Source organism: Pungitius pungitius, chromosome 9, assembly GCF_949316345.1.
Source record: "Pungitius pungitius chromosome 9, fPunPun2.1, whole genome shotgun sequence".
NCBI lineage: Eukaryota > Metazoa > Chordata > Actinopteri > Perciformes > Gasterosteidae > Pungitius > Pungitius pungitius.
In genome coordinates this window covers 1,158,767-1,184,928 of record NC_084908.1, presented here as the reverse complement: position 1 = coordinate 1,184,928, position 26,162 = coordinate 1,158,767, and the positions used below count along the sequence as shown (strand labels likewise).

Below are 26,162 nucleotides of genomic sequence, written 5' to 3'. Positions count from 1 at the left end.
ATACCAATTTTCTCCCTTTACGGCTCACATGTTGCCGTTTGAAACGATGCCCCATCGCCCCTCTCCCCAGCGTTCTACTGTATCACCTTTGATGTTCAGTTTCAGTGCAGAGAGCCCAAGGACTTCGGAGAGGGAATTGAAAACTACTTGAACAAATTAGCATCGCAGGCGTTTCGCCCCTTTGCCTCCCATTGCGGCAACAGAACGACTTCACTGAAGCTCATTCGGATGCCACGTCCAGTCAGAAGGGAAGGGATCTTTGCAACTTGCGCGTGATACAGAGGACAATGAAGGGAGTTTGCGAGTAAGTGTTTGTGTGTGTGTGTTCTGTCAAACAGCGTGAAATGGATATTCCCATTACCCTAAACGCTTTACAGTCCCACGCCTCCTTAACAAAATGACTCAGGTGTGGCTATAGAGAGAGAGAGAGAGAGAGAGAGAGAGGAAAGCCCCCATTTGCGTAATTTTCGCACTTGGCTGTTGATTTATGGCCCTCCCCGTTTTATGTAACCCAGCCGCACGTTAACAGCACCCCAGATACAAACACACACACGCACCCACACACACACCTGTGCAAACGACATCACTTGACTGTCAATCCCTTCATTGATCTTTCCACTGGGCTTTGAACAGCGCAGGAGCCCATATTTCCTTAATAGTGGTCTTAAAAGACGAATCAAAGACACAGAGGCTTCAAAGTACAGGGATCTTGTAAGGGAATCAGGCAATAACAACCAGGAGAGGGGAATATACCTGTTTGAACTGCAAGCTTCGATAATACCCCGACACTTGACACTTGAAGGGCTTCAGAAGCTGTTCATACTTAATGCAAATTAACGGGGGTTTTATGCATATACACATACTTTATAAATTGATCATATTCCTTTGGCTGTGTATTTTTGTGACACACATAATGCTGGTCCTCTTCACTTTAACTCGCTGCATCCATGCCGTCGGTGCTTCTTTTGCCGATTTGTTTTTTTTTTCATGGATCTTTAGATTTCTCAAATGTGGGTTTTCGGTAGGGGTCAAAGCGCAGTGCAGCCTTTACAAGTTTGATTTAGACTAAGCAGTGGCACATGGGCCCATATTCTAGCCTACATGGCATTGATTTTGGCAGCTATGCAGAAAGCCACTCGTGCACAAAAAAAACACGCGCACACACAGCTGCCCCCTCCGTTGGGAATTGCGTTGATAAATGAGTTGAAGGTGCAGAGGTGTTTAGTGTGCGCGTTATACGCCGGTCATTTTGCATTGTGTCGATTTCTCCTCCTGAAATTGTGGTACCCATATTTCTGTAGTGCCCATATAAATATATATATATATACTGTATCAATACATATATGCACGATTGTGGATGTGTTTATTGCACGTGAAAGACGGGTGAATTGAGGCGTGCTCCTTCCTCCCCCTGCCCCTCCCTTCATTATTATTTATGACTTGTGGAGAAGGGAACTTTTTCTTCTTATTTTTTTTTCCCGAGCCGACAAGATCGATTAGAATAGCTGCAGGCCGATCAGATCCGGATGCATTGGATATCGACCTGTCCACAATGAAGCAATATGGTGACACGTTTTCACTCAAGTTTATAGGTGCATGTTAACAGTTCCCAGGGTAACATGCTTTGCTTTAAATTATATTCTGTGTTGGTTTGCAGTCCTGTTAGGTTGTGGCAAATGACAGAGAGTGAAGCCAACCAACCTCCCTTGCATTCATGGAGGAGGCCCCGGGGCTTATCCCCCCCCCTCTCACCCAAACCTACACACACAAAAAGAAATTACAACCTAATCGAATGCCTGAATAATGGAATAACTGAATAAGTAGCCTTGAGGTTATTTATGTGAGTGGTCCAAACATGGGTCACCGGATCTCAGGTGTCAGCAGATTGGGAAGGCTCCAAAACATAGACTCTTTATATCATTTAGAAAATAATGTAAGATCTTACCACTTTCGTGTCCCCAAAGGCCATGAAAAAAATAACCACAACAAAGACTTTTTTCTTTATAACGATTATCAAATGAGGGCATGCATGCGCTAATGTGTTTGCGCCCTCTTACTTGAGATTGACAGATCTTAAGTGATGGTCAATATTTAACACAGTGTCAGTCAATTAGGTCAAATGTGTCAAAATTGTAGCCATTCAACTTCTGAGTATTTGTCTTACAGGTCGATTGTTATTTAGCATTAATTATTTAATATTTCTATCTCCATCAGTGAACCAATTAGGAAGCATATCAGTCACAAGGCTAATCATCCTTGTATCATGACCAAAGTAATCAAAGGAACAAATCTACTCAACCGTTTGAAGGGCTTATTTGTACCAAGAGGTTTTGATAGTCATTGTTTGATCTGTTTTCAACTTTTGGCTAGGTTGTGCTCATATAGGCTGGGGTGATCTGCTCTTCATGTGTGAACAGGTGATAGGCCATGTGTTCAACTGCTCTCCTTTATTCTCTCTGCATCAAAGTCATAAGAAAAGCCCCATCAGGTTAACATTAGTCTCACATGTAAAGACTTAAATGAAGGGTTCATCTTTGATATTCGTTTGATATCTGCTCTCGATTGGCTCCTTTGATCCTGAACTTTCCACTGTACATCAGACTGACCCTCAATCAAAAAGTAAAGACTGATGAATGTTAGTATCATTAGATGGTCCTAAACAAGGATCTCTTCAAGTTTAATCCAAGACTCACCTGTGAGGCATCTAAAATGATTAACTAGTGTCGCTCCGTCTGTTCTGTCTCTTTGTGATTTACAAAATATTTCACTGATTTCGTGGTGGAGTCAGTTTCATTGCTCATTATTAGTCTTGTCAGTGGTGTACATTTGCACAAAAAACAATTTTAAGGTGTTTCATGAGTATTTGAAAAGTAAGTAAGTATGTTACTGTATTTCTATCGTTAGCATATTTGAGGGAGAAATAGACATTCATCTTTTAAGATAAAAGCTTGGTAAAACACGATATCCGTTCGATGAATTCCACTTCAATGTTTATCTTTGACTGGTTTTTAAAGTCATCTCTCCCCTCACCCAGTAACCATCAGATCCTCTCCACTCTGCGTGGGACCTTGTACAGCCTTCACGGTCCCCGCACATCTCGCGATGACAGCAAGAAAACGCGGTCTTCTCTTTTTTTTTTGCCCACAAAGTTCTCGTCGTTCAGCGGCACAGCGGCGCCAACAGCAGCAACAACAACAGCAGCAATGGCTGCTTTCCGACGACTGGCAGCGCTGGCCGGTAAAATGAACCTCTTGGCGGCCGTGAGGTACGAGCTAGTCGGCGGTCAGACGGTCGGAGGAGGAAGGACGCGGAGGGGTCTGGCTGTCGGGACGTGTCTGGCGACGGGATCCGCCGTGGCGCTGTGCTTCTACCGCGACACAGGCAGCAAGAGGATGGAGAGGCACCGCGTCACCGGGCCGCTCCCGGTCATGCCGACTGTCGAAGCCAAGGAGAAGGTAGGACGTGGCGCCGAGGCTTCTCAGCATTGTCGGTTCTCGGCATTGTTACCGGCGTTGTGTTGCTCGGTGTGGACGTGGAGGCCATCGGTGGAGGGCGGCAGGGACTGTGTGCGGATAACGAAAGACCTCTGAGAGAAAAGGCAAAGAGCGCTGGATTCCGCTAGAATTAGACCCGCGTTTTCAAAGGCCCACTTGTGTCCTGTAGCCACGGTGGGGCCTGCAGTTTATAAGTTTCCCCCCTGGCGGGATAAACGGTGTCATTCATTCCCAGCACGCCCAGTGGAAACAGTTTACTCACTGCTTGGCCACAGGACGATGGGCGCGCGCAGACGCAGTGAGTGGCGCTCTCCGTCGGGGCTGGTGCTGAAAGGACAGCAGGTTTGAGGATGGACTGCTCACGACAAAGTTTTAATATTCTTCAAGACACTTTAAGATAAGGCAAAATACGTCGCTGGTGAAGTGCCAGTTCCCACGAGGCTAAATTATTGAATAGTAATTTAGTAGTAACTCAAGTTTAATGTTACTTCAACAGACATCTATGACAATCAGTTTTCAGTCGTGGAAAAACATACTTTGATCCTTTAAATCCTGTAAGTGTCAATAAGCAAAATTGAAACGATCCCATTGCAAGATTTTCTTTTATTTCCTACACTACACTTGGGTACATTTTTTGTAATTATCCATCTCAAGACAAATATTATATAACTGTGAGATAATTAAATGTTTACAGTTAAAGTGGTGCATCAAATATTTTGTATTTGAAACAACACAGGGACAACAAAATAGTTGCATTGCATTCAGAGAACATTTACATAACAAATCAAATACATATGTCATAAAGACTGATGCCTGTGTTTACCTGCATGAGCACATAAAAGCTAAATGTGTTTCTTGAACTTTAAAAATAGCTGTTTTTTTATAGGGCTAATGAAATAAACACCTGTAGTTTATTGTAGGGTAGTAAATCGATCTAGAATGCATTGTAACTTAAGTCAATAGTGTAAAGTTAAGGTTAGGTCTCCTATTTCAGGGATAAAATAGTTGCCTTTGAGGAAACTGGGATGAAGGAGAGGTAATTTATCAGCAGGTTGGATAATACAAAGACCGACAGCATGCATGACTGGAGAATGTATCGATGGCCACTCAACTTGGGAACAGGCTATCTCCAGTAGGAAAAATGGAAACCCAGTACACAGATTCTGAAGGATAATGCTTGAAACAAAGCTGCAAGGAAACACACGTTTTTACGCCGGATGATGGGTTCATAAGTTGCACCAAATTTATTTGGCACATATCGCGCTGTTTTTGCCCTGAGCGGCAGCCATCGATGATACAGGGATACAGCACATTTAAAGGAGACGGAAACAACGGCAAAGAGGGTGTGACACTGCGTTTATTGGCTTGGGGGCGCCCAGCTGGTCTTTAATATGGTCTTCCTGCTTGAACTTACGCCAGAGGAGTGTTAAGGACCGCTGACACGTCAGACTCAAAATGATGGGACCATAGCTTTCTAGATCGCTTGACTGATATCAGATAATTAAACTAGGAGGGAACGCGGGAGGATTAGGATGGTTGTTTTTTGAGGAAATTTACTAAAAGCTGCAGCTGTTAATGGAGGACACTGGTTTGCCTGAGGGGGAAACAACCGGATCATCTGTTACTCAGTCTGGGAAACAAGACAAAGCAACGGTCACAGGTTTAGGTTTGTCTACATGACATTATAACTACACAAAGAACACACCACTCTGTCATTTCAAACCACTGCCATTTGATCATTTTTATATTTTATTTAAAAATGAATTCCCCCAAGGAATTCCTTTTTCGCTGTACTTTTTACATTGTGTTGTGGCATGTGAACCTTTCCAGAACTTTATAAACTTCATTCATTAGTGATAGCCGAGGCCACACAGTGCATTCCTATGAAGCCCGGGCACTCATCTCCTATGCATGTCTTCAAAAGCCCCCCCGGTGAACGGAGCATCAAAGCTTTATGAATGAATCCGTGTGCTCATTAGCATGTTGGCTGAGCTGAGCAGAAACCTGGGTGTGCTGGGCCCTGCGGCCAAACAGGTTTTAATTTTGGAACACTCTCTGCTAATTAAACAGCTTCATGCAGCACAATCTGTTGGCGTTGCAGCTCTCCTGCACTGCAGCCGAAGCCCCTCACAGATGGAGGGAGAGAGAGAGAGAGAGAGAGAGAGAGAGAGAGAGAGATGCTAATCAGGTAGACAGTAGTGACAGTAAAGTAAAATTTGTGTATGTGTGTGTGTGTTATTGTATTGCGCCAGAGGTGCTGACTGTTAATAATCCCAGAAAGCTAAATGGAGAAAGTAAATGCCAAGAATATATGGATCTCCTCATTGTAGAGTTTCAAAAGTAGAGGCACGGAAAGTTTGTATTTTGCCCAGAGACTTTTCTCTCAACAGATTTCTCTTAACACCCATCACTGTTTGGGTTATTTAAATTTGCATGGCCTACACATTTCACATCTGTAACTGTGATGTTCATGCGTCTAATAATGCTGTGAAAACTAGTTAAAAAGTTAAAAATAATAAAACCTACAAAAAAACCTACAACAAAAACAGCATTTGAAGAGGTCAACACGGACAGTAATATTTTGTTTTTCTTTTGCATTTATGTCTCCAGGAAAGTCCATTTGACTTTGAGGATGGAGACGTCTACATGTCGTCACACGAGCATCGCTTCCGCATTTTCAGCACCGTAGAGTATGACGGACAGCTCTACATGACACCGCAGAACTTCATCGAGTCGGTCACCATGAGCGAACCCAGAAGTATGTTTGCACATTGTGTAGAGACCACGCTTTCCTCGCCCCAAATTATCTTTAATTTTCAGTCAGACAACATCTCAGCGTGTTTCTCAAGAGAAATTAAATTTTCTAATTGCATCCAAGCCATTTCACTTCGACGTAGTTATCCACTTATTTTTATCTCCCTCACCATGTGGTGTATATCTGTACGAATGTATCAAGATTTGGATGGATTTCAATTTACATGTGACATCATGCATTTTATTTTCTTTCCCTAAAAGTACAGACCACATTCACTGCATGCAGCTTCCATTTTACTGATACTTTTAGATCCAAATACTACATTTGAGTTATATTTTAGAATTTTTTTTAGAAGGCCTAATTTTGCTATAATCATGCATTTGATGACCAACTAAATTATACCTACCTATTTCCTCTTTTTATTGCATCCAAGTTGCAAAACACTTAAATGTGTTTTAAGCATGTCTTCACTTTTTCTGTCAGCCTGCTGCCAGTCGTAACAGATTAGTCCCGTCCAGACAGCCTCAAAGCAGATGGCTTTACAGCTATTGTTTAGTCTGTGGTTAATGTTAGTCAGACACACACACACACAGACACACTCGACTTCTCCGCACTCCAGTCGCTCGTATTTACCTTTTCGCTTAAACCGGTGAGTATCTAAATCATTTTTATTTATTTTTTTTACTTTAGGACAACTGGTTTCAATAGGCCCCCTGAAAGTTAAGGTTATCACAAACACCAAAAAAGCAATTCTGTTCCTCAGCTGGGAGGCGATTGTATTGCGTGCAAACAGTGCACCTGTATGTGTGTGTTTACATCAGCCGTGGCTCACTGACACACGATACAGCCGCTCTACCCTCTCAGCAGCCTCTAATGCCCTCTTTGAAGTTGAATTAGATGAACTTTGTTGTATAAAACAGAACAAAAAAGTAGCATGTGCTTTTACGGGGACATTCCACATACTACAAAGACAAGCACAGGGCACTTTAGCGGGCACAAATGGGCCTGTGATGATGACAGTGTATATACAGTGAGTGTGTCTATGTGTGCGTGTGTGTGTGTTTTGTGACTGTACTCGGCACATTAAGACCCATTTCTAGATCATACAGATGTTATCTGACCGAGCCCACCCAAACTGTCTTCTCCTCTTTCCCTTCTTCTTCTCTCATCTTTTGTCTGGATCCCTGGCAGACAAGAGGCCCTGGAGGTCCCTGGCCAAGCAGGTGGGAGACACACTCCTAATGCTTCTTTTTTAGCAGGCATCTGTTGCACGATACATCTGTTGCAGACTCTGCAAAGTTAAAATCCAGATTTTGCCATGATTGTTGAGGTTTTTAGAATGCTCTACATGTGCAGTATCATTAAAATGTGATTGCACAATCTTTATCAGTTTTATTGCCACTGAATGTAAAGAGAAGCACAGATGGCTACATCTGAATCAACCAGCAGTCTCCTTAATCTCTCATTTTCTCCAAGTGCTACAGAGGTTACATGCAAAGGAAGTACCCATCTTGTCAAAAGTTTGGACACACCTCATTCACTCCAATGAGAAGTCGGCCTGTCGTCGTGTATGTCGATGTATGTCAGGCAACTCACTGGTTAATTGTTTGTTTCTATGCCAGGAGCTGGAGAAAATTTTGTCAGAGACTCCCCCAGTGTGGAGAGGATCCTCCAAACTGTTTCGCAACCTGAGAGAACGAGGTTGTGGGAAAACACACACGAACACACACGAAACAGCAACTACACAAACAAACTTAAATAAATGTACCAAAGTAGTTTTATTTGTTTTTTTTCTAGTTTTTTTTTCTTTATGGTTAAATTTAACATACTATGACTGACGACCATTTCCATAAATAAACAGCACTGTTGCAGCCTTCCAAGTGAACAGATACAAGGTCTTGACTGTTGATGTATGTACTGTATGTCTGTGATTGTGTGTGTGTCTGTGATTGTGTGTGTGTGTCACTGTAGGTGTCTCTAATCCGGGGTTTGAGCCATGCTGTCCCTTCTTACAGCCAAACAACCGGCTAAAAATAAACCTCCTCCCCCCCCTGATTTCATGTTATAAAAAAAAAAAAAGAAAGAACCATAGACAGAGACACAGAGAGAGAGGGACGCTCCCCATAATTAATGCGTTTGCATCGCGCGTAACAGGAACCACGCAGTCTGTGAGTGAATCCCCACAGAGGTAATATAACACACTCACACTGGGAGTTGCTAAATATAACATTCCCTCTCTTCCTCTGTCATCGCAACGCTTTACACCTTCAAACTAATGTGTATCTGTGTGTCCTACATTTACACTTCAGTGACCAGTATCTAGGCGCATATCCCTCATGCAAATTATTGTTGTTATTGTATGAAACGGAAAGAAAACACAGAGACACACAACAGAGATAAAGAGATGGAGAATTTAAAAAAGCAAAAAGAAGAGGGACAGAAGAGAGAAATGAAGAGCGGGAGAGAGAACATTAGACATGTAAACGACAAGAGGGGAGACAAAAGTTGAAGAAGTTGAAAATTAGGAAAGAGAGACAAGACAGAGTCTGTCAACCTAATCCATGTCCTCATGGAAAAAAATAAGAAGGTTATATAAGGTGCATGTCTATTCAAAATGCTAATGGAACCCTGCCAAGACCACACACACGCTGTCAGCATTCATCGATCATGCATATTTGTTTTTATCACCGCTAAACAACTTGTTCGTTAACTCACCCATTTATTAAATCCAACTTCCTTATGATGTTCGGCCCTCCGTATATAAGGGGGTGTTTATGTTCTGTGTTTCCGTGCGTGTGATGTCAGGACTTGCTCTCCTCTTCATGCAATGATGAGCGAGGACAGTTAAAATCCTTGGGCTGGCTTTGGATTTCTGAGAATGACTGAGCTATGTGTCAGACAAAGGAATGCTGCTGTTTATGTGTGTGTGTGTGTGTGTGTGTGTAGATCATACAGATGTTGCGTGGCACAGTGCCTTGATTTAGAAACATCCAATGCATCCAAGGCTGTGATAAGCTCAGGGTTAGAGGATTATTAATGCACAGTAGCATGCTGGGTATCTACATGTCAGATTACATCTCGTGGTAAATGTAAATCTGTCATCAGATGTCCTTCATATCAGTTGTTGTACGAACGTACACTTACACAATATGATTGAATGAATGCATTTAAAAAGTACAACTCAAGCACTCTTTGAATGAAAATATGCAAACATCACGATCAGCTTTATTTACACTGATCATTCACATAAAAAACATAGTAATTACTACCTGCTGAATTCATTTTAGAAACCCGAGTTGTTTCAGATCTTCTGTTTTCTCAGTCCACACGGGGAAAAGAGCATTCATTTCCAAACCAGCTGCTTTACACAAAGCAACCAAAGACACACTGCTCACACTGGTGGTTTGACTGGTGTCATGTTCACCTACATGCGTATACACACACACACGCACAAACACACACGCACACACACATACATGGGAAAGCAGTCCCCCGTAACACTCAAGCGAGTCACCCTGAACTATCGTAACGATCAGACAGAAAGCGAAAAAGAGGGAGAGAGAGAGAGATGAGATGGAGCAACAAAGATGCCTAAATGGGCCCGAGGCAAGAAAGGATCACCTCCTAACACATTTTTCACTTGCTTATCCAAACACAGACCCATGCACACACCCCGACCCACCTCTGTCTCTACTTTGGACACTTGGGGTGTAGAAGAAGAAACGGTGTGTGGCCAAACGGCTTTTGGCAGCTGAGTTCCAGAAGATACATTTTAAGATGCTATCTTCATGAAAGGAGGGATTATGTGTGTCAGTGGGTGTGTCAGAAGGCCGACGGTCTTTGAACATCTGTAAACACTGTCGGCGTGTGTGTGTGTGTGTGTGTGTGTGTTGTATGTGACCTTTTCTTTAACTCTCTCTGTCTTGGTCTCATTACCAGGAATCATCTCATACACAGAGTACCTGTTTCTGCTCTGTATCCTGACAAGTGAGTCGATTCCGTCTCTCTACACACCCTCATTCACTTCTTCCTCATTCTCGCGTTATTGTTTGGCTGTTATGCTGTGCCCATTTTAGTGAAGGTATACGATATGAACTCTACTCAGGCCCACCCACCCAGCAGGACTTAATAAGAGGCAATTATGACAGACATCCAGTGGGTTTCCCCTTCCCCTTAGGGTGAGCAAGAAATTGAGAGGAAGAAGAGAAAAAAAAACCATCTCAACCCAAAGCCTTTCATAACTCAAACATAGAAAGGGATGTGAGGCTTTTTTGAAAAAAGAAAAGAACAGCTGTTGCCTTCATTGCTCTCTGAGAACATAAATGTACTGAAGTTGAAATTCACACTGTATTATAATACCAAAATGCATTTCTAAGATAAAGACATGAAGTGACTTCAGCTTTATTTGATTTCGTAGGTCAATAGCTTTACCTCATATCAACACAGAAAATGGAAGGGTTTAGTTGAACATTTTTGAATAGCACGTAGTCGATTATTTAGATGTAGCCACGCGCCCCTTCTCCCTCCCGTCCGGCCTGTTGGCCTTTCTTTCCCTTCTCCCACACTCACCCTATGTGCTCTCCTCTCATTTCTCCAGAACCTCATGCTGGCTTCAAGATTGCTTTCAATATGTTTGATGCAGACGGCAACCAGATGGTGGACAAGAGGGAGTTCTTAGTGGTGAGTCTCTGACACCGAGAGAAAATCCATCCCGCGACTTTGTTATTATTACCGTGACATTTCGTTCCCGTGGCGACAGGACAAGCTCGGGACATTAAAGGTGTAGACAATGAGGGGTGATGATCAGGGAAAGAGGAATTTATGTGGGGTTTTTTTACATTTAAAGAATTTAAAATCTGATTCTCAGTACCCTGTCTCTGAGGGCAGGGTATACTTTCTGTATTAGCATTTAAAATCTATGTGTACCACATGTCTTACTTTCCTCAGCAGCTTTTCAAATTAAACCAGGGCTGCAGGCAGGAAGTGACCAGAATCCCTGTGGGGCTGGTGGGAGTGGGATGGTACGTCAGCAGGAGTGGGAGGTAATGGCCGATGATCCTGTGGGAGTGGACAGGTGCTGGACCAGAAAAAAACACTCCCACCTCAAGGGTTTAGCAACGCTATGATTCTTGTTAATTCAGACTTTTCCACAAAAAAAAAATCGAATAAAGGGAATTACAAAAATCAACGCTCTCTTAATTATGTTAATAGTAATTAAATGCATGTTTATGAACATTTAGGCTTCATACAGGCCTTAAATTTAATTCCTTTTTACATTACAGCTTCAGGAGATCTTCCGGAAAAAAAATGAGAAGAAAGGGAGGAAAGGAGATGTTGAGAAGTCAGCACAGTTGGTAAGAGATAACGCAGAATGAGGATGTACATTTGTGTGTAAAGATAAGTTTATTTACAGTAAACATTTATTAGAAGGTACGTCTCTCTTAAAATGGCGTTTCAATACATCCACGAGTGGGGAACATCACCTCTCAGTTACTGAAGTTGCAACATGAATGAAGTGTTGAAAATGACCCTGACAGCATCATCCCAAGTTAACTCTCATCTGTATTCATACAGGTATTAAAGTTATCTAAATCCATTTTTTAGTGTTCAGGTTGCATGCTGTCTAAAATAAATATTTATACTGTATGTGTCTGCTGATATGTAGACATGTCAGTGCAGACATGGACATTTTCTTTCTAAATATTTTTCACAAGTGGCATGGAAAAACTTTACCTAAAATCATACCACAAACGAACATTATTGACATGGCTCCTCCATATTTCTTAAAAAGAAATGTGAAAGAGCCATGTCAAGAATCTTTAAGTGTGATTATGGGTTTATACATCATTTAAATCTGTAAAAATACAGATATTGTGTTTGCTAGGCCATCAGGGGCTGTGTTTTTCGATATTGGTCTTATCGATCTGTCCTGGTAATGCTTTGAGCTTACAAGAAGTAAATTCAAGGACAGATAAATCACATTTTTCTCCAACACATGAGATTCCATAAACCATCTGTGGGAAGTGAAATGCACATTGTTGTAATGCAAAGTGAGTGTTGTTGAAAATGACTCGTCCTCTGCAGAGCGCATCGGTGGCCTCTCTGCATGTTCTAACATGTCTTTTACCTTCTCTCTTCCTCCCTCCTCCTTCTTAACTGCACGCTCTGTCCTCCTCTTTCACGTGTCTCTCTCTCTCTTTGTGTGTGTGTTAGAGTATGCAGCTCTATGGATATCAGGTTGCCCCCATGAACAGCGTATGTATCCAGAACCGCAAACCCGTAGTTTCCTCTCAGCTCTTCTTTAGATAGTTTAAGAAATTCATGGAAGGATGAACAGACCAAAACAGTGCTAGAGGTCAGCTCAAATGCTACATGCTACATGCTACATGGTTTCCTTTAGAAGGACGAAGCAGTTTAATTGGCAATTTCAATGATAACCGTGAAACCACATTAGGAACCTAATTGAGTTTTGCTAGACAGATATTTTAACAACAATAATTCAGAATATTCAGAACCTCTTCTGATCTCTGTAGTCGACCAACCTGTCAATATTGTTTTCGGAATTTATTTATTTTAGTCTATTGTGGTAAAAATGAATAATGACAGAATATTTTATACTTACTAATCACCTAATGGTATAATGTCATAATCATAGCTCCGCAATTGCGCGGTTAAGTCGATTCCAGGAAGTAACTCTGCCTGATATTTGGCTTATTTTCTTCACATTAGAGAGAGATAGGAGATAGCTGCTAAGATAACTGTCACTTATTTCTCGCATAATCTTTACTCTACGGACACAAAAGTAAAATCGACTGTCGGATATATTTTTCTGAAAATGATGAAATTGTTCCTTTAATTGCCCCTCAACCCTGCATTATTAGGCATGTAACAGAGAATTGGTGTTAGCAAGTGTCACTGACAGATTGTCTGAATTAATCTCGTAACCCTACACTAACTGACACACCTGCTTCGTGGATCATCATGTAAAACTCCCTCTGTGTTGTTGGGGATAGTTTTCCTCATTCTGGGGCCTCAAGGGGTGCAAATGTAAATAATCTTGGGACTGTTAGGGTTTGGTATTATGCCCTCCATCAGCCACGTTTGTGTCCTGACCTGGTCTTTGAAGAAGCCTTAACCCTGACCCCAGTCCCCACCATCCTTTGTTCTCTCTAAAGCACACACTGTACCCCCGCGAAGTCCCCTCGACGGGATGAATGGACAGAAAGAATAAGCGGGATAGAGAGCGGCTTCCTACACGACAGGTTGTCCATCTGTCAGGTCAGCCGGGTGATTGAGCGAGGGAGAATGGCACGGGGTCGGATGAATGGAGAGAGGAATGGCAGCGCAGGAGTAATAGATTTAAGGGGGTCAGGAGAGATGAACTCTTACAAAAAGAGAGTGATGTGATTTGGAATGACTCGAGGCACTCTAAAGCTCCAAACCCAATCACATACTCTCCATGTCAGACTGTTTTAGGGACGGGGCCGGTTAGTTTGGCAGCTGTGTGTTTCCCTGTTTTGGGGGTCGGGAGCCCAGCAGCGTGGGTTCGTCTTTTGAAACGGCCAAACTCTGGGAACAGAGGCAGCGTCACAGCGACGTGTTTCGCTGCTCGTTTTTTTCTTGCGTATTTTGCTTGAGTTCGTTGATGCATCGAGGCGAAAGTATTGGAAAGTAGTTTTAGTCATTTAGATCGAATGGTCTTACAGCAGATTCCTCACTAAATAACCGTCTGACACTTCATTCCCATTTTGCTAGACACTAATGGTATTTTTAATGCTTGGATTGCAGTGGATGGGGGGTAATTACAGTTGGATCAAACATCATAAATAGATTACTACAGTATATTAAATTGATGACAAAACATGACTTTGACTATTACTTATTACTATTTTATATTGAAAATCGCTTAATGTGAATATCTAATGTCGGGATTTAAAATAAAATCCTTTCCATGAATTGGTTTGTGTGTATTGAGAGGCTGAGGCTTACTTGCTGAAGTGGTGGAGCTGTAGGTGAACTGACCCCCGGTCCTGCTTGACCATTCCAACAGGTGCTAAAAAAAGACAGTCAGGAGTTTGTGGCCCGGAGTTACTGGGACGTTCTGAGGCGAAGCGCCAGTCAAGTCCTCTTTTCTGACCTGGCAGAGGTACACAGACCCATCGATCCTTTCTCTTCAGTTCTTTGTACGTATTGTTGGTTCTCCAATGAGCCCCATGGAGCAAAAATGATGTCATCAAGCTTGGCCTGAATAAGACCAGACATTTTTTTCCTTCCATGTAAAAGCTGTCGAGGCGTAAACCTTTTAAATCTGTACCAATAGTACTCACTACTGATATTAATGAGGAGTGAGATATTATTTTTTGTAAATGCTGTTTTTGAAGTCTCACTCGCCATTTCACTGTTATATGAACCTGTTAGTGTAGAGACACTACTCGCATTCATCCATTTATTTATCCCAATTTAAAGATCTTTGGATGCCCTCTAAATGAGGTCCTTGCACTAATCACAACACATTCTTCTATTTTGAAAATGGAAAGAAAGGGATCTAAAAATATATTTTTTCTTGGGATAACTTAAGGCTCCTCCAGAAGTTTCCCCATTTTGTTGTGTCACTCAATTATTCCTGATCGACAAATACTGCTAAATGTGTATAATTAAATCCACTTATTGACACCATGGTATTGATCCAACATTTATGGATAACAGATAATGTAATCTGCATATTCTGATAACCTGTTCTGTTCCCTCACTTGCCTTCTATCATTTAGTCTCTTTTTATGTCTCATGTTTGTGTATCTGTGCCTTGTGCTGTTGTGGCTAGTTTTGCAGCTTTGGCGCCAAATCGTTCTCACCGTACACCTCGTGTTTAATGATGAGTGAAAGCTGCCTCCTAATCAAATCCCCCGTTCATTATAGCACTATACAGTTTTATTGTAATACATGTTGTTTTTAGTATAGTAGTATAATTCTGTACTACTTCGACGATTGATGCCAAAATTTGACTCTAGCTCCTAAACATCTACTTCCATTCAAGTAAATTCGGACGTAATTAGTTGAAAAAAAGACGAAGGGTCCTTTGAGCTAAATCAACACGCTAATATTAATAAGGCCGGCATGTTAATGTTTAGCAGTCACTGAAGACAACATTTAGCTAAACAAAGAGAATCCAATGTCTCCTTTGCATCCATACGATAACTGCTGAGATATTTAAGACTCTTCAGTTAACAGAAGCAGCAGAGAAAGAAATCAGGGTATCACCACTCAGGAGGATTTTCATCGTCTATAACATTTTATTGCAATCAGTTGTTGAGATTTTTTTAGTTTGGCCCAAAGTGGAGGACAAACCAATAAGCCCTCGGAAACCAGCAGCTCAAGAGCCAGGCCACTAAACCAAGTCAAAGATCTGGTGAAACAAACAGTACTCAAAGCAAAACAGTTTAGCAAAATCTCACGTTTTGGACCGGATCATGCACAACGTGATTTGTCTTTGCAGTATGTCGGACACACGGTTAAGTTGCTGGTAATGATTACTACTGGCTAATAGCGCTAGTAAGCCCAATGACTAATGACAGGCTCTGTGCCATGTTGGCAGCGGAAGCTGAGGTGGAGATAATGACAGTGGGGCGTAATGGGACTGACCTTGTATTTACACGAGCAGCCTTTCATCTTCCGGGATGTCACACCGACGGAAAAGACTAATCAGACAAAGGGGGGGGGGGGATGGGAAGAGGGAAATATTAGGAAAACTAACGGGGATGATGATGAAGTTGAGTTTTTTTTTTTAATTTGACAAAAAGTGAAACACGGGTAAACGGATTAAAGAAAAGGGGGCAAGTCGGAGAGAAAGAGAACAAACCAGATCAAAAAACGATGGACACCTGAGAAGAAACCAAAAAAGGGGAAGAGATAAAATCAGAGAGACAACAAACAGGTGACAGAGGCCCCAAGAAGATGACACAGGTCAGCGGAGAGGACGAATCAAAGTGTGAAGGGAGGTGAAGAAGTTTGGGAAACGCATTTTAGGGTAAAAGAAAGAAGCAGGTTGTACTTTGAGAAAGATGTGTTTACTCAACAGATTAGTCACCATTATGCCACTTTGCTTTTGTCTAGAGAAGGAGGGCCTGAGAGGCAGGCTGAGAAGAAGGGACATGTTTGTCAGAGCAGGGAAGGAGGTGACAAAAAGGAGGGAAAGAAGTGATAAGAGGAGGAAATAAAATAAATAAATAGATAAAAATAAACCGGGTTTGCTGGGAGAAAGAGGAAGAGGTTGTTTTTACCCTGCAGAGTCTGAGTGACTACTAAAGTCCGTCAATGAGCTCTTCCTCCAAAGTATATTACTCACACAAGGTGAGAAGGGCCGTTCAGTGCTTACATCAGTAATTACTGTTTTTACCTCGGGCTTCGTGATCAAAGTCTGTCGAGGCTCACACAGGTGGACAAAGAGACACATGCACACACCAGGTGTTGGCCTGTGCCTCGTGGGCGGGGTGACCATTACGTCTTCATGGGGATGATGTGCTCACACCGGTGCTGTCACACTTCCAGGAATGATGAGCTTGTTATGATCCGTTCAGCATTAAGTCTTTTTTTTTTTTTTTTCACAGATTCTGTTCGGTGACATTTTTGGTCACTACTTTTTCTTTTACACGATTTTCTCACGTTACCAGTGGATGAAATCACAATGTGAAAGGTTGCCCTCATAGTGTTGAACCCGCAGGGATCTACTACTCGTCACTGCATTTTGCATTTAGCTTTAGCTTCATTCAGCTGGTTCTTCTGGTCCACAGCCTTGTTTTCAGCAGCTGCAGGTGGTTGTTTTCAGTGAAAAGGCTCAAACGAAGCTAATAATAACGAGCTGCCAGGCTCCAAGAAGGAGGCACAGTGGGGGGGGGAGGGGGGGGGGTCATAGTGGAGCATTTACCAGCTACAGAGACAACCATTCCCGATGCCGGGGAACAATGTTGGCGTTCAGACACACTGGCTCCCGTTTGCCATGAAATCTTTATTACGTGATGATATGTCAATTTTGAGTAGTCTTAAATAGTCGCTGCTACCGAAGTACGCTTCACTCAATATACTTTTTGACTGTGTGAATTTGTGGTGTCATCTTAATTCATCAGGATTTACACTTAAACACCAAGTCACCGCAACAGTGATTAGAGGACGACAGACTCGTTAGGAATGTCTTCATCTCATGTGTCCATATTCAACAGATGGACAGAGGGGGATTGGCAGTATTTTAACTGTCTCTCATCAGTAAAGAACCAAACAAACTGTTGAAGAAAAGGGGTGATATTGTGAAAGGAGGGACGAGAGGCAGAGAAGCACCACCTGGATGCCGTTCAAATCTATGAACAGTTCATTAGTCACCAAGACGTCTGTGATGCGTCAGATGAAATAAATGACTTTTGTCCCCTGTGTCCGTAATGAAAGGACCGTCAAACCAAGTGAGACTCGAAAAAAACAAGACACCGAAAGGATACGTCTGTAACCCGTTTTAGTTTGTCTGTGTTTACTTAAAGGAAGTCTTTCCAATCAAAGACTGAAAGACGAGACGGCAGCACGAGTCAGAATGTCCCACTAAAGTTTGTGGTCCCAAAACAGGCTTTGCTTTTATTGCTTCTTTCCCCCCAGAACATTTTTATCCAGTGAGTTACCATCTGTATCAATTACAGTGGGATTTAAAGGCTGCGTCTCTCACCGTACCTGGGAACGTACCAGCAACAAGCTGAAAATAAAGCATTGGTCTGCCCCATTAGATTTGAGTAAATTTTGTTTTTATTAAAAATCAAAAACATGGAGCAGGACCTGCCTTTGGAACCTAAGTTCAATATGTGTGTTTTCTCAGTTATAGTCATTTGCTGATTTTTGAAAGACTGAACACACATTTTTGTCTCAATCAACAACCACCACGTCTGTGAGACGCGCACTTTGCTTTTCGTAAAACTGTCGTCTTGTTTGACATTTTCCTCTCGTCCCCCGTCGGATTTTAGGATTTTGCTCTTAAGGTAGAACCACGAATGGCATCGTGGCAGTGACAATAATTATGTTGATGATGGAAAGTGGCACAACAAATAATCCTCTTCTGTACACGAGACATGAGACTCCAGCCAATCCCCATGTCTCCACATCCCTCAGCATGGCAGTGGATTGGACGGCAGACAGCATGAAAATGAAGATGGCCGTCCTCTCTTTTCTGCACTGACGCCGGGGTCTCGAGTCTTTTCTTGAACTTCTCCAAAGCGCCTGCTGGGATGCACATGTCAGGGAGGATACACAGTGGTGCGCCTACGATGCCCCCAAAGAAAAATGTTAAACCACAGATCATAGCAATGAAAATGACCAGGATCGTTCTGTAAACACAGACTTGAGAAACCGTGGAGGTCGGAAAGAGATTGAAGATTGTGTAAACAGAGTAAATATATTTTTTAAAAAAAACTAATCTAATAAAGAATGCAAAGCTGCAGATACGACACTATGATTCTGGTCAGGTGACGGGAGCAGGTGGAATCGGCTCGCGTCCTCTGCATCTGTGCCTCTGTGGGACTCGTTGCGTGCTGCTGGTGCTGCTGGTTTGAGGTCTTGTGTGAATGTGGCTTTCGCAGAGAAGGGCATGCGATGTGGTGGCCTCGTGGTGTCTGTGTGTGTCTGTGTGTGTGTGTTTGGCAGCGTAGTGTTACGTGTTTGTCCGTCTCGCCCTTAGTTTTTCTACCACAAGTTATTTGCCTCTTCTGTTTCTCTCTCTCTCTCCCACTGTGGTGAGCATTTGCATGAGTTTGCTTCTCCCTGTGCCTGGATCTCTTTCTTTCCTCAGCAGGAACCAGCAGTGCTCTGTGTTTCATGCTGCTCGGCACTCTAGGTGGCAAAGAAAAGAAAACTGCTCACCTCTCACCTCACTCGCTTTAAAAAGAACAATTTTATAATAATGACTATCGTGACTGTTAGAAATAAAATGGACAGAAACCCTTTCAGTCCATTTTACCTCATTCCCCCATTCGACCCGCTGCTCTCTGTACATTATCGGACTGAAAGCTTAGTGACGCGTTCAATGAGCTGTTATTCATCAAAGTGATCCCATTCAGTGAAGAGGTTACACGGAAACGTCGTTGCTGCCTAGACTGCTCTGTTCGATGCCATCATGGTTTGTTCTTGCTCCTCTTTGCGCACGTTCCCCGGCAAAAAAACCTGCTTCCCTGCAGCCCGGCCGTGTCGGATTGATGGTTGACTCGTCCCGCCCCGCTGCTTCGCCCCGGATCACAACAGCTTGAGTTTATCGATTGGTCACTTATTGATCCTCCCTTTTGCTATTCCTGCTCTGATGATTTGCAGCGAGCCGATGAGAGTATCACGATTGACACCACCCTTTTGGTCCATTTCTTTGGGAAGAAAGGGAAGGCAGAGCTTACATTTGATGACTTCTACAGGTACTAAACAGAATGTAGGGAATAACATAACATATTTGTGCCAATGTTGTATAAAGTAACATAGCATCATGTTTCTTTTGATAAAGCTTCCCAATAAATCTCTTTATTCTCCTATAGGTTTATGGATAACCTTCAAACAGAGGTGTTGGAAATTGAGTTTCTGACCTACTCTAAGGGGATGACCACCATCAGTGAAGAAGACTTTGCCAAAATCCTGCTTCGATTCACCAATGTGGAAAACATCAGCGCCTACCTGGACAATGTCCGCCATTGTATACCTGATGAGAAGGTACGGCAGAAACGTGCACACTGTTGGTTAACAGGGGGGTCCTTTATGTGTGGATAAAGGTACGTTCTTACTATACTTTATGCTGTAGTTTAAAAAAATGTTTATAATAACAATGCAAACCATACATTACTGCCATTCGGGAATCACTGGCTCCAAAGGATGTCAAAGTTGTAATCAGTTTACTGTTACATTTATATTTGTTGACTGTAAACTGATCATCACTTTTTTTTATATATGCATTTTGGACTTCAGCTTCAGTGAATCAAAGTTTTTTCAAAGAGTTTTGACTTTGTAATTCTCCATTGGTTGAATGAATTCTCCCTGTTTCCCGGGTGCTCCCCCCCCCCCCCCTCCAGCCATCTGAAGCCTCCATCATTTCCCACCACTATCTATGCCTGAAGCTGTTGTTGCTCTCCACACTTCAACGCTTCACTGCCTCACACGACCACACACACACACACACGCACACGTACAAAGACACAGTTGACTGCACTTCCAGCTACACGTGAACATCTTATCTATCTATTTATTTATTTATTTATCTATTTACACATTGGCATGTAGTCTGTATGCAACCCAACTCTATTTCTGTCCCTTCCTTCTTTCCTTTTCATGCTGTGGAAGAAGCAGGAGGTTGGTCTCGGCTTTGTACAAAAATGCAGCCTGCAGTTACAATCTGTCAGTCTAATCTGCCATTTTGTCGGTTTGTTTTTACATTTAAGGGAAGATTACTAGTTACTTTTCAATTGATCTTTTTTTCTGAATCTGCCCTATTTCACGTAAACCTACAAAAAACTGCATTTCTGTATTTGTTTCAACTTTGAATGAAGTATTAGTCGGATCTCGACCCACATCGGAGAGCATGGGGCGGTTGCTTGTCGAATGGCTTCAGCATTGTTCATGTCTGCAAATGGGTTACAAACACTGCAAGAAGGCTTGAAATGTACCCGATCGTGCACAAACAATCCTGTCATTAATGACATTTTCCGTCATTAATAGGACTATTTCATGGAATCTCTCGGTTATTGATTGACAGTATGAGTCATTGTCGCCTTGTTTTGGTTAGTTGATACTTCAGACTACAGCGTGGATGTGCCTTGAATGCTGTATGCACGTCGGTCCCTTTGGATGGCGCTCTGTGCTTAAACCCTTGTTCCGTTTATTATAAAGCTGCTTTTCCTCATGTCTGTTCTCATGTCTTGTCTTCTGCTATTTCAGGGAATCACCTTTGATGAGTTCAGATCATTCTTCCAGTTTCTCAACAACCTCGAGGACTTTGCCATTGCCATGCAGATGTACAATTTTGCTTCTCGCTCCATTGGACAAGGTAGGAAGGGAGCAGGAGCTACAGGCACTGGTGTGTCTGGTGTGTTTGACTCTCGATGCACAACGAGTGTGTCTGTTTCTGCCCTCTCTCTCCTACCAGATGAGTTTGCAAGAGCAGTGTATGTGGCCACTGGGCTGAAGCTGACACGGCACCTCGTGAACACCATCTTCAAGATCTTCGACGTGGATCACGACGACCAGCTCTCCTACAAGGAGTTCATCGGTATAATGAAGGACCGGCTGCACAGGGGAGGAAGGGTGAGGAACTGTGTGTTAAAGAAAGAAAAGGATTGTTGCCAGTGGAGAGAAAGCGCTCATTGACTTCACACTGTTTGAATTAAAACAGTAAATACAATACAGCTATGGCTCAAGAATTAAAAGCGGAATATCAGCAAGAAGAGTGATTCAAATAACAGAGTTTCTAAAAAAGTGGAGACAGAATCACAGCAAGGAAAACATAGCGAAGAATGAGATGGCATTGATTCATTAGAGATAGAGGTCAACATCTGCAACAGAAGTCATAGATGTTCAACATACCAAATCACGAGGTGATACCTCAAAACCTTAAATCTCCTGTTTTATGGTCATGATCCAATAATATTGAATTAAACAGAGATGCAAACTCTAAATATTGACATGCTTGTTTTTTTCAAGGATTCTGAGCATCCAGGGTGACAACCTTTAGGGAGAATATAGTTACAACATAGTGATATAAACTTAGTGTTGTTCCCGCGGAGAGACACTGCTCCCTAGTGGCGTAATGTGGTACAACTCCACACTCCAAAGCATCATTACAGCAGAAGTGAGACACTCATTTCGTGTCAACACTTTTCCTGATATGCTGCAAACATTATTAACTCTGCTCAACAGTCAGTTGTTCCATTGATGACCTCATTGGCTCCTTTGGAAGCTTTCTTGGCCTCACAGTCCCAATATATGACAGTGATCTCTCTTTCTCTCCCTCTCACTTTGCTTTGTTTTCATCCTCAATGTCCTCTCTTTTATGGGCACACTACCCTGTTCTCTCATTGTTGGAACCTACCTCTTCTCCTTGTGTTTTCTCTTTTTCCCCCCTGCATCTTTTCAGGGCTATAAATCTGCCGAGCGTGCCACCTCTTTTAAATCCTGTCTGAAGAAGGAGCTGGCGGGCAGATAAGTAACACCTACAACCAAAAGTCGGAAACTGCTTAAACCACTTTACATTCATATCTGGGGTTTATGTATTTTCGCTGTTTGCTCTTTGACTTGTGTTACCTCAGTGCGTTAACAAAACAAGTACATTTGAGCTTGAACAGGGGACAACCACTTCTTTAATAACGTACACCTCCTTAAGAAATACACACCTGGGAATATTTGTGGATATAGCATAAAAAGAAGTGAGTTCTGAATCGCTGCTTGACCGTGTCTCCCTTTGCCCGCTGTTTACCAGGTGAAGGCCCGACACCACCTGCGCCCCCGGCTGCCTTCGCTCTGGGCCCAAAAGAGCGCCAGCTCTTCAGGGAGGAGGTACAAGGAGAATCCGTAGTGGAGGAGCGGAAAAGAAACATATGGAGGAGGTCTGATGATTTCCAACTGACCTCTATATAGTCAGACTGATGCTCTGTAAGATGATAACAAGGAATTGTTTTCATCTTCGTCCATGCCAAGTATGATTTACAGTATGCAGCAAAATACAGAGTTAGATGAGACTTAACTCTTCCAGCATGGCACCTATTGGAAATTATTTCTATTTTGGTGACGTCTTAAATAATGGAGCTTTAAAAATGTACTTATTTCGAATGGCTTATAAATGCATGGTGTCCATTTTATAAGAATATTACATAGATGTTACTAAGCAAATTTCCACAATATTTAAGTTAGATCAACGGAATTACATTTTTACTTAATATATGGCGTTCTAAATGACTTATCAAAATTACGACATGCCTTTTTATGGAAGCACATTTAGCTCCAGCACTGCACTTCCAGCTCTAACAACTGAAAGAGCACTTCAGGACTTCTTCATCATTGCATCCTTATACAATGAATAACATTAATGACAAACAGTATATCAACATTAGATCACTGAATTTGTGGAAGCGCATGTAGATTGTTTTTATTGATCTCAATATTATCTTATTGGTCTCATCTAACCAGTATAGTTGTTGCTTTTTAATGGACTAAGACTCAGATATAATCACTGTTGTTACAGGTGAGATGATATACGATGCTAATATTACTGCAGCACTGGGGAAATATTTGGCGTGAATGTAAAAGAATAAAAACTTCAAATATTCAAGAAATATTATTTCAATATTTTATATTTTATGAATACTTTCTTTTAACAGAAAAAGAACTACAAAACAACAATTGATACCAATGTATTACTAAATGTTGTAATATATTAAAACGTATTGAATATCCAAGGTGTAAAATATGGAGTTTATTTAAGTTCATTTCAAATGAATAAAGGAGTAGGAAATGGAAAGTCATTCTCATAATAATCATTTTTGGAATGATCATTGATATTTGTCCCATCGGTGGACCTGATGAATGTTCTTCCTGCACAAATAAACTATTTTAAGAAGACGTGCCAAGTCCTTGGTGTTCATTGAGTCAGAACCAGTCTCCACCAGTTTTAAATTGAAGAAGGCGAACATGTTACCGCGTAATTTAGCGTTAAACATTCAACATTCGTGGGAGATAAAGACGGTTCCGCTTTTCCATGGTTGCACAACTTAATCGGTAAGCTTGTGGTTGCAATGTTTGTATTAATACAGCATCACGAAAGGGCACTCAAAGCACTAAACTGGAATTGTTAAAATGAACCGACTTAGTAAACGTTGTATAAACATTCTCGAGCATTAAGCTAGTTTCTCCTTTTCTGTGCATTTGATTTTATGTGTGTTTGCATGGGTCAATTTAAAATAATTTCACCATGTATTATTATTACATTTGAGATTAATGTGTTTCCAAGTTAAAGAAAATAATCCTTTCTAGAAAATAAGAAAAATATATTTGTGATATTTCAAATGTATTATGTATTAATACATGTAATAATGTACGTTATATAAATAGGAATGTTTTAGGTTGTAATACGTTATTTAGTGTTTTATATGACGCAATATCCACATTACTGAAGTTCTTACTTAATTTGAGCGAAGGATGTAGTTGGTTAACTTTAATGAAATATTGCCGTCGCGTCGTGAGTCATGAATACGTTAGTGGGAAACGAGCTCCTGGTTTAACTGGTTGACGTGATGAAGCAGCCCACTTAGCGTTAGCTGTGTGTTATAGTTTAACGTTACTTGTTTTTGTATCGTTAACGCTTTATAAAGTCTTACAGCGAGGTGGACCTTAAGTTTACGATTGAAACGGAACTTATGTCTTTGCCAGGTTTCTACCCGGAACATTACAAACGACACACCAGTCAGCATATGTGTACATTTAAAATAAATTCAACGTAACGTGTAACCATTGAGTATCGCCTGCGTCGTCCTGTTATCACAAGAATGCAATGATCTAAAAAGCCCGGGCACTCGTACAATTGTTTAATCCATCAGTAAATAGTAAACATGACTTTACGCTGTCATCATTCGCAAAGCATTGTGGGTCTTATGGAATTGCATCAATAAATCGGCATGTTTAGTAATTTGGAACAGAGTGGCCTTGGCATTGTTATGTTACAGTAATGCTTTGTTTACCAGTATTCAGCCGGTTGTTTTTGGAAATTATTCACGAGAAGCACCGTGACTGAGAGTTAGAGTCCCGTGAATGGGGTTCAGTTATTCTGCAGAGGAAAGGTTAAGACTATACTTTCAGGGATCATTTCTATAGTTTCTGACTTGAGAAATGTGTTTCTAATTTGTTTGGTCTCGCTATCCACGATGATGAGATGCGATATTCCCCACTGAGCGCGAAGCGGGCGCAGAGAAGTGATTCAGTTCACACGCTCTGCGCCATTGATGACCGTTCTATACTTCCTAGTGGAGTAAAGAGGTGGGGAATATGTACAGAGTGGCTACCGGTATCTGTTAAAGAAAAGGTTCATTCTTAGATAATATATTCGTTAAATCAAGCTAATATCTTTCGCTCTACACCTTTACTATATTAGCATGGGAATCTTTCGGCGTGTCATTACTTCACCGTCACATTTCATACCCCCATCCTAGCCTTCAAAATAAGATGTCGCTTTAAAAAATATTCACCAGTAGCTCCTCCCAGATTCCAAGCTTTATCTCAATGTGTTCTGACTGCCTGCTGTCATCAAAGTCACTTCCCTTCATATATACATGATATTTGGAATGTAGATTATTTCACATGTAGTAATGAACATTACCTGAGTTTCGGTGGTGATCGCCAAAGAAAATAACCGGAAAGTGCGTCACGCAACCAAGTATCTAGTACATGAACGTGACTGGATGACATGTAAGAGGGAGGCGCTTCCTCGTGATGAACCCTGAGTGACAGTGGTTGTCGTGTGAATTACCTTTTGTTTGTTACCATTGAGTCATCAAGACTATACTTTCAGGGATCATTTCTATAGTTTCTGACTTGAGAAATGTGTTTCTAACTTGTTTGGTCTCGCTATCCACGATGATGAGACGCGATATTCCCCACTGAGCGCGAAGCGGGCGCAGAGAAGTGATTCAGTTCACACGCTCTGCGCCATTGATGACCGTTCTGTACTTCCTAGTGGAGTAAAGAGGTGGGGAATATGTACAGAGTGGCTACCGGTGTGTGTTAATGAAAATATTGTCCGATAGCTCCGGCAGTCAAAGGTAATTCTAAATCAATAAGCACACGAGAATATGAACCTAATCATTTCGTGTGAGATGTTAATATTCCCTTCAAAGCATGAATCAGACACAGAATAACGCGATTCTCCATATATT

The 26,162-nt window shown here is 41.8% G+C and overlaps 1 protein-coding gene and 2 non-coding genes across 5 annotated transcripts; all 3 read left to right on the top strand.

Annotated features, from left to right (window-relative positions):
* Positions 1–231: 231 nt before the first annotated feature.
* Positions 232–23,856, top strand: micu3a (mitochondrial calcium uptake family, member 3a). 3 transcript variants are annotated; one of them, XM_062564232.1, is made up of 16 exons: positions 232–304; positions 3,035–3,455; positions 6,105–6,252; positions 7,441–7,472; positions 7,872–7,950; positions 10,189–10,236; positions 10,847–10,929; positions 11,532–11,603; positions 12,463–12,504; positions 14,300–14,395; positions 19,579–19,673; positions 19,791–19,962; positions 21,181–21,289; positions 21,389–21,546; positions 22,376–22,440; positions 22,715–23,856. In XM_062564232.1, exons 1-16 carry the CDS (start codon positions 288–290, stop codon positions 22,719–22,721), a joined length of 1,644 nt encoding a protein of 547 aa, XP_062420216.1. In that variant the 5' UTR covers positions 232–287; the 3' UTR covers positions 22,722–23,856. The 3 variants fall into 3 exon arrangements, with proteins under 3 accessions (XP_062420216.1, XP_062420215.1, XP_062420217.1); XM_062564231.1 differs by lacking the exon at positions 232–304 and having other exon boundaries at positions 3,057–3,455; positions 22,376–23,856; XM_062564233.1 differs by lacking the exons at positions 232–304; positions 12,463–12,504; positions 14,300–14,395 and having other exon boundaries at positions 3,060–3,455.
* Positions 23,857–25,073: 1,217 nt separating this feature from the next.
* LOC119218686 (small nucleolar RNA U3) lies at positions 25,074–25,289 on the top strand. Its single transcript, XR_005120413.2, has one exon. It is a non-coding gene; the product is annotated as a small nucleolar RNA U3 (small nucleolar RNA).
* A 493-nt stretch (positions 25,290–25,782) lies between these two features.
* On the top strand, positions 25,783–25,998 carry LOC119218685 (small nucleolar RNA U3). Its single transcript, XR_005120412.2, has one exon. It is a non-coding gene; the product is annotated as a small nucleolar RNA U3 (small nucleolar RNA).
* Positions 25,999–26,162: the final 164 nt, after the last annotated feature.

Bases quoted from the DNA above. Each gene is read 5' to 3' on its own strand.
- micu3a (XM_062564232.1), top strand. The intron at 7,473-7,871 runs GTGGGAGACACA...TTTCTATGCCAG, and splicing joins GGAGGTCCCTGGCCAAGCAG to GAGCTGGAGAAAATTTTGTC. The intron at 14,396-19,578 runs GTACACAGACCC...GATGATTTGCAG, and splicing joins TCTTTTCTGACCTGGCAGAG to CGAGCCGATGAGAGTATCAC.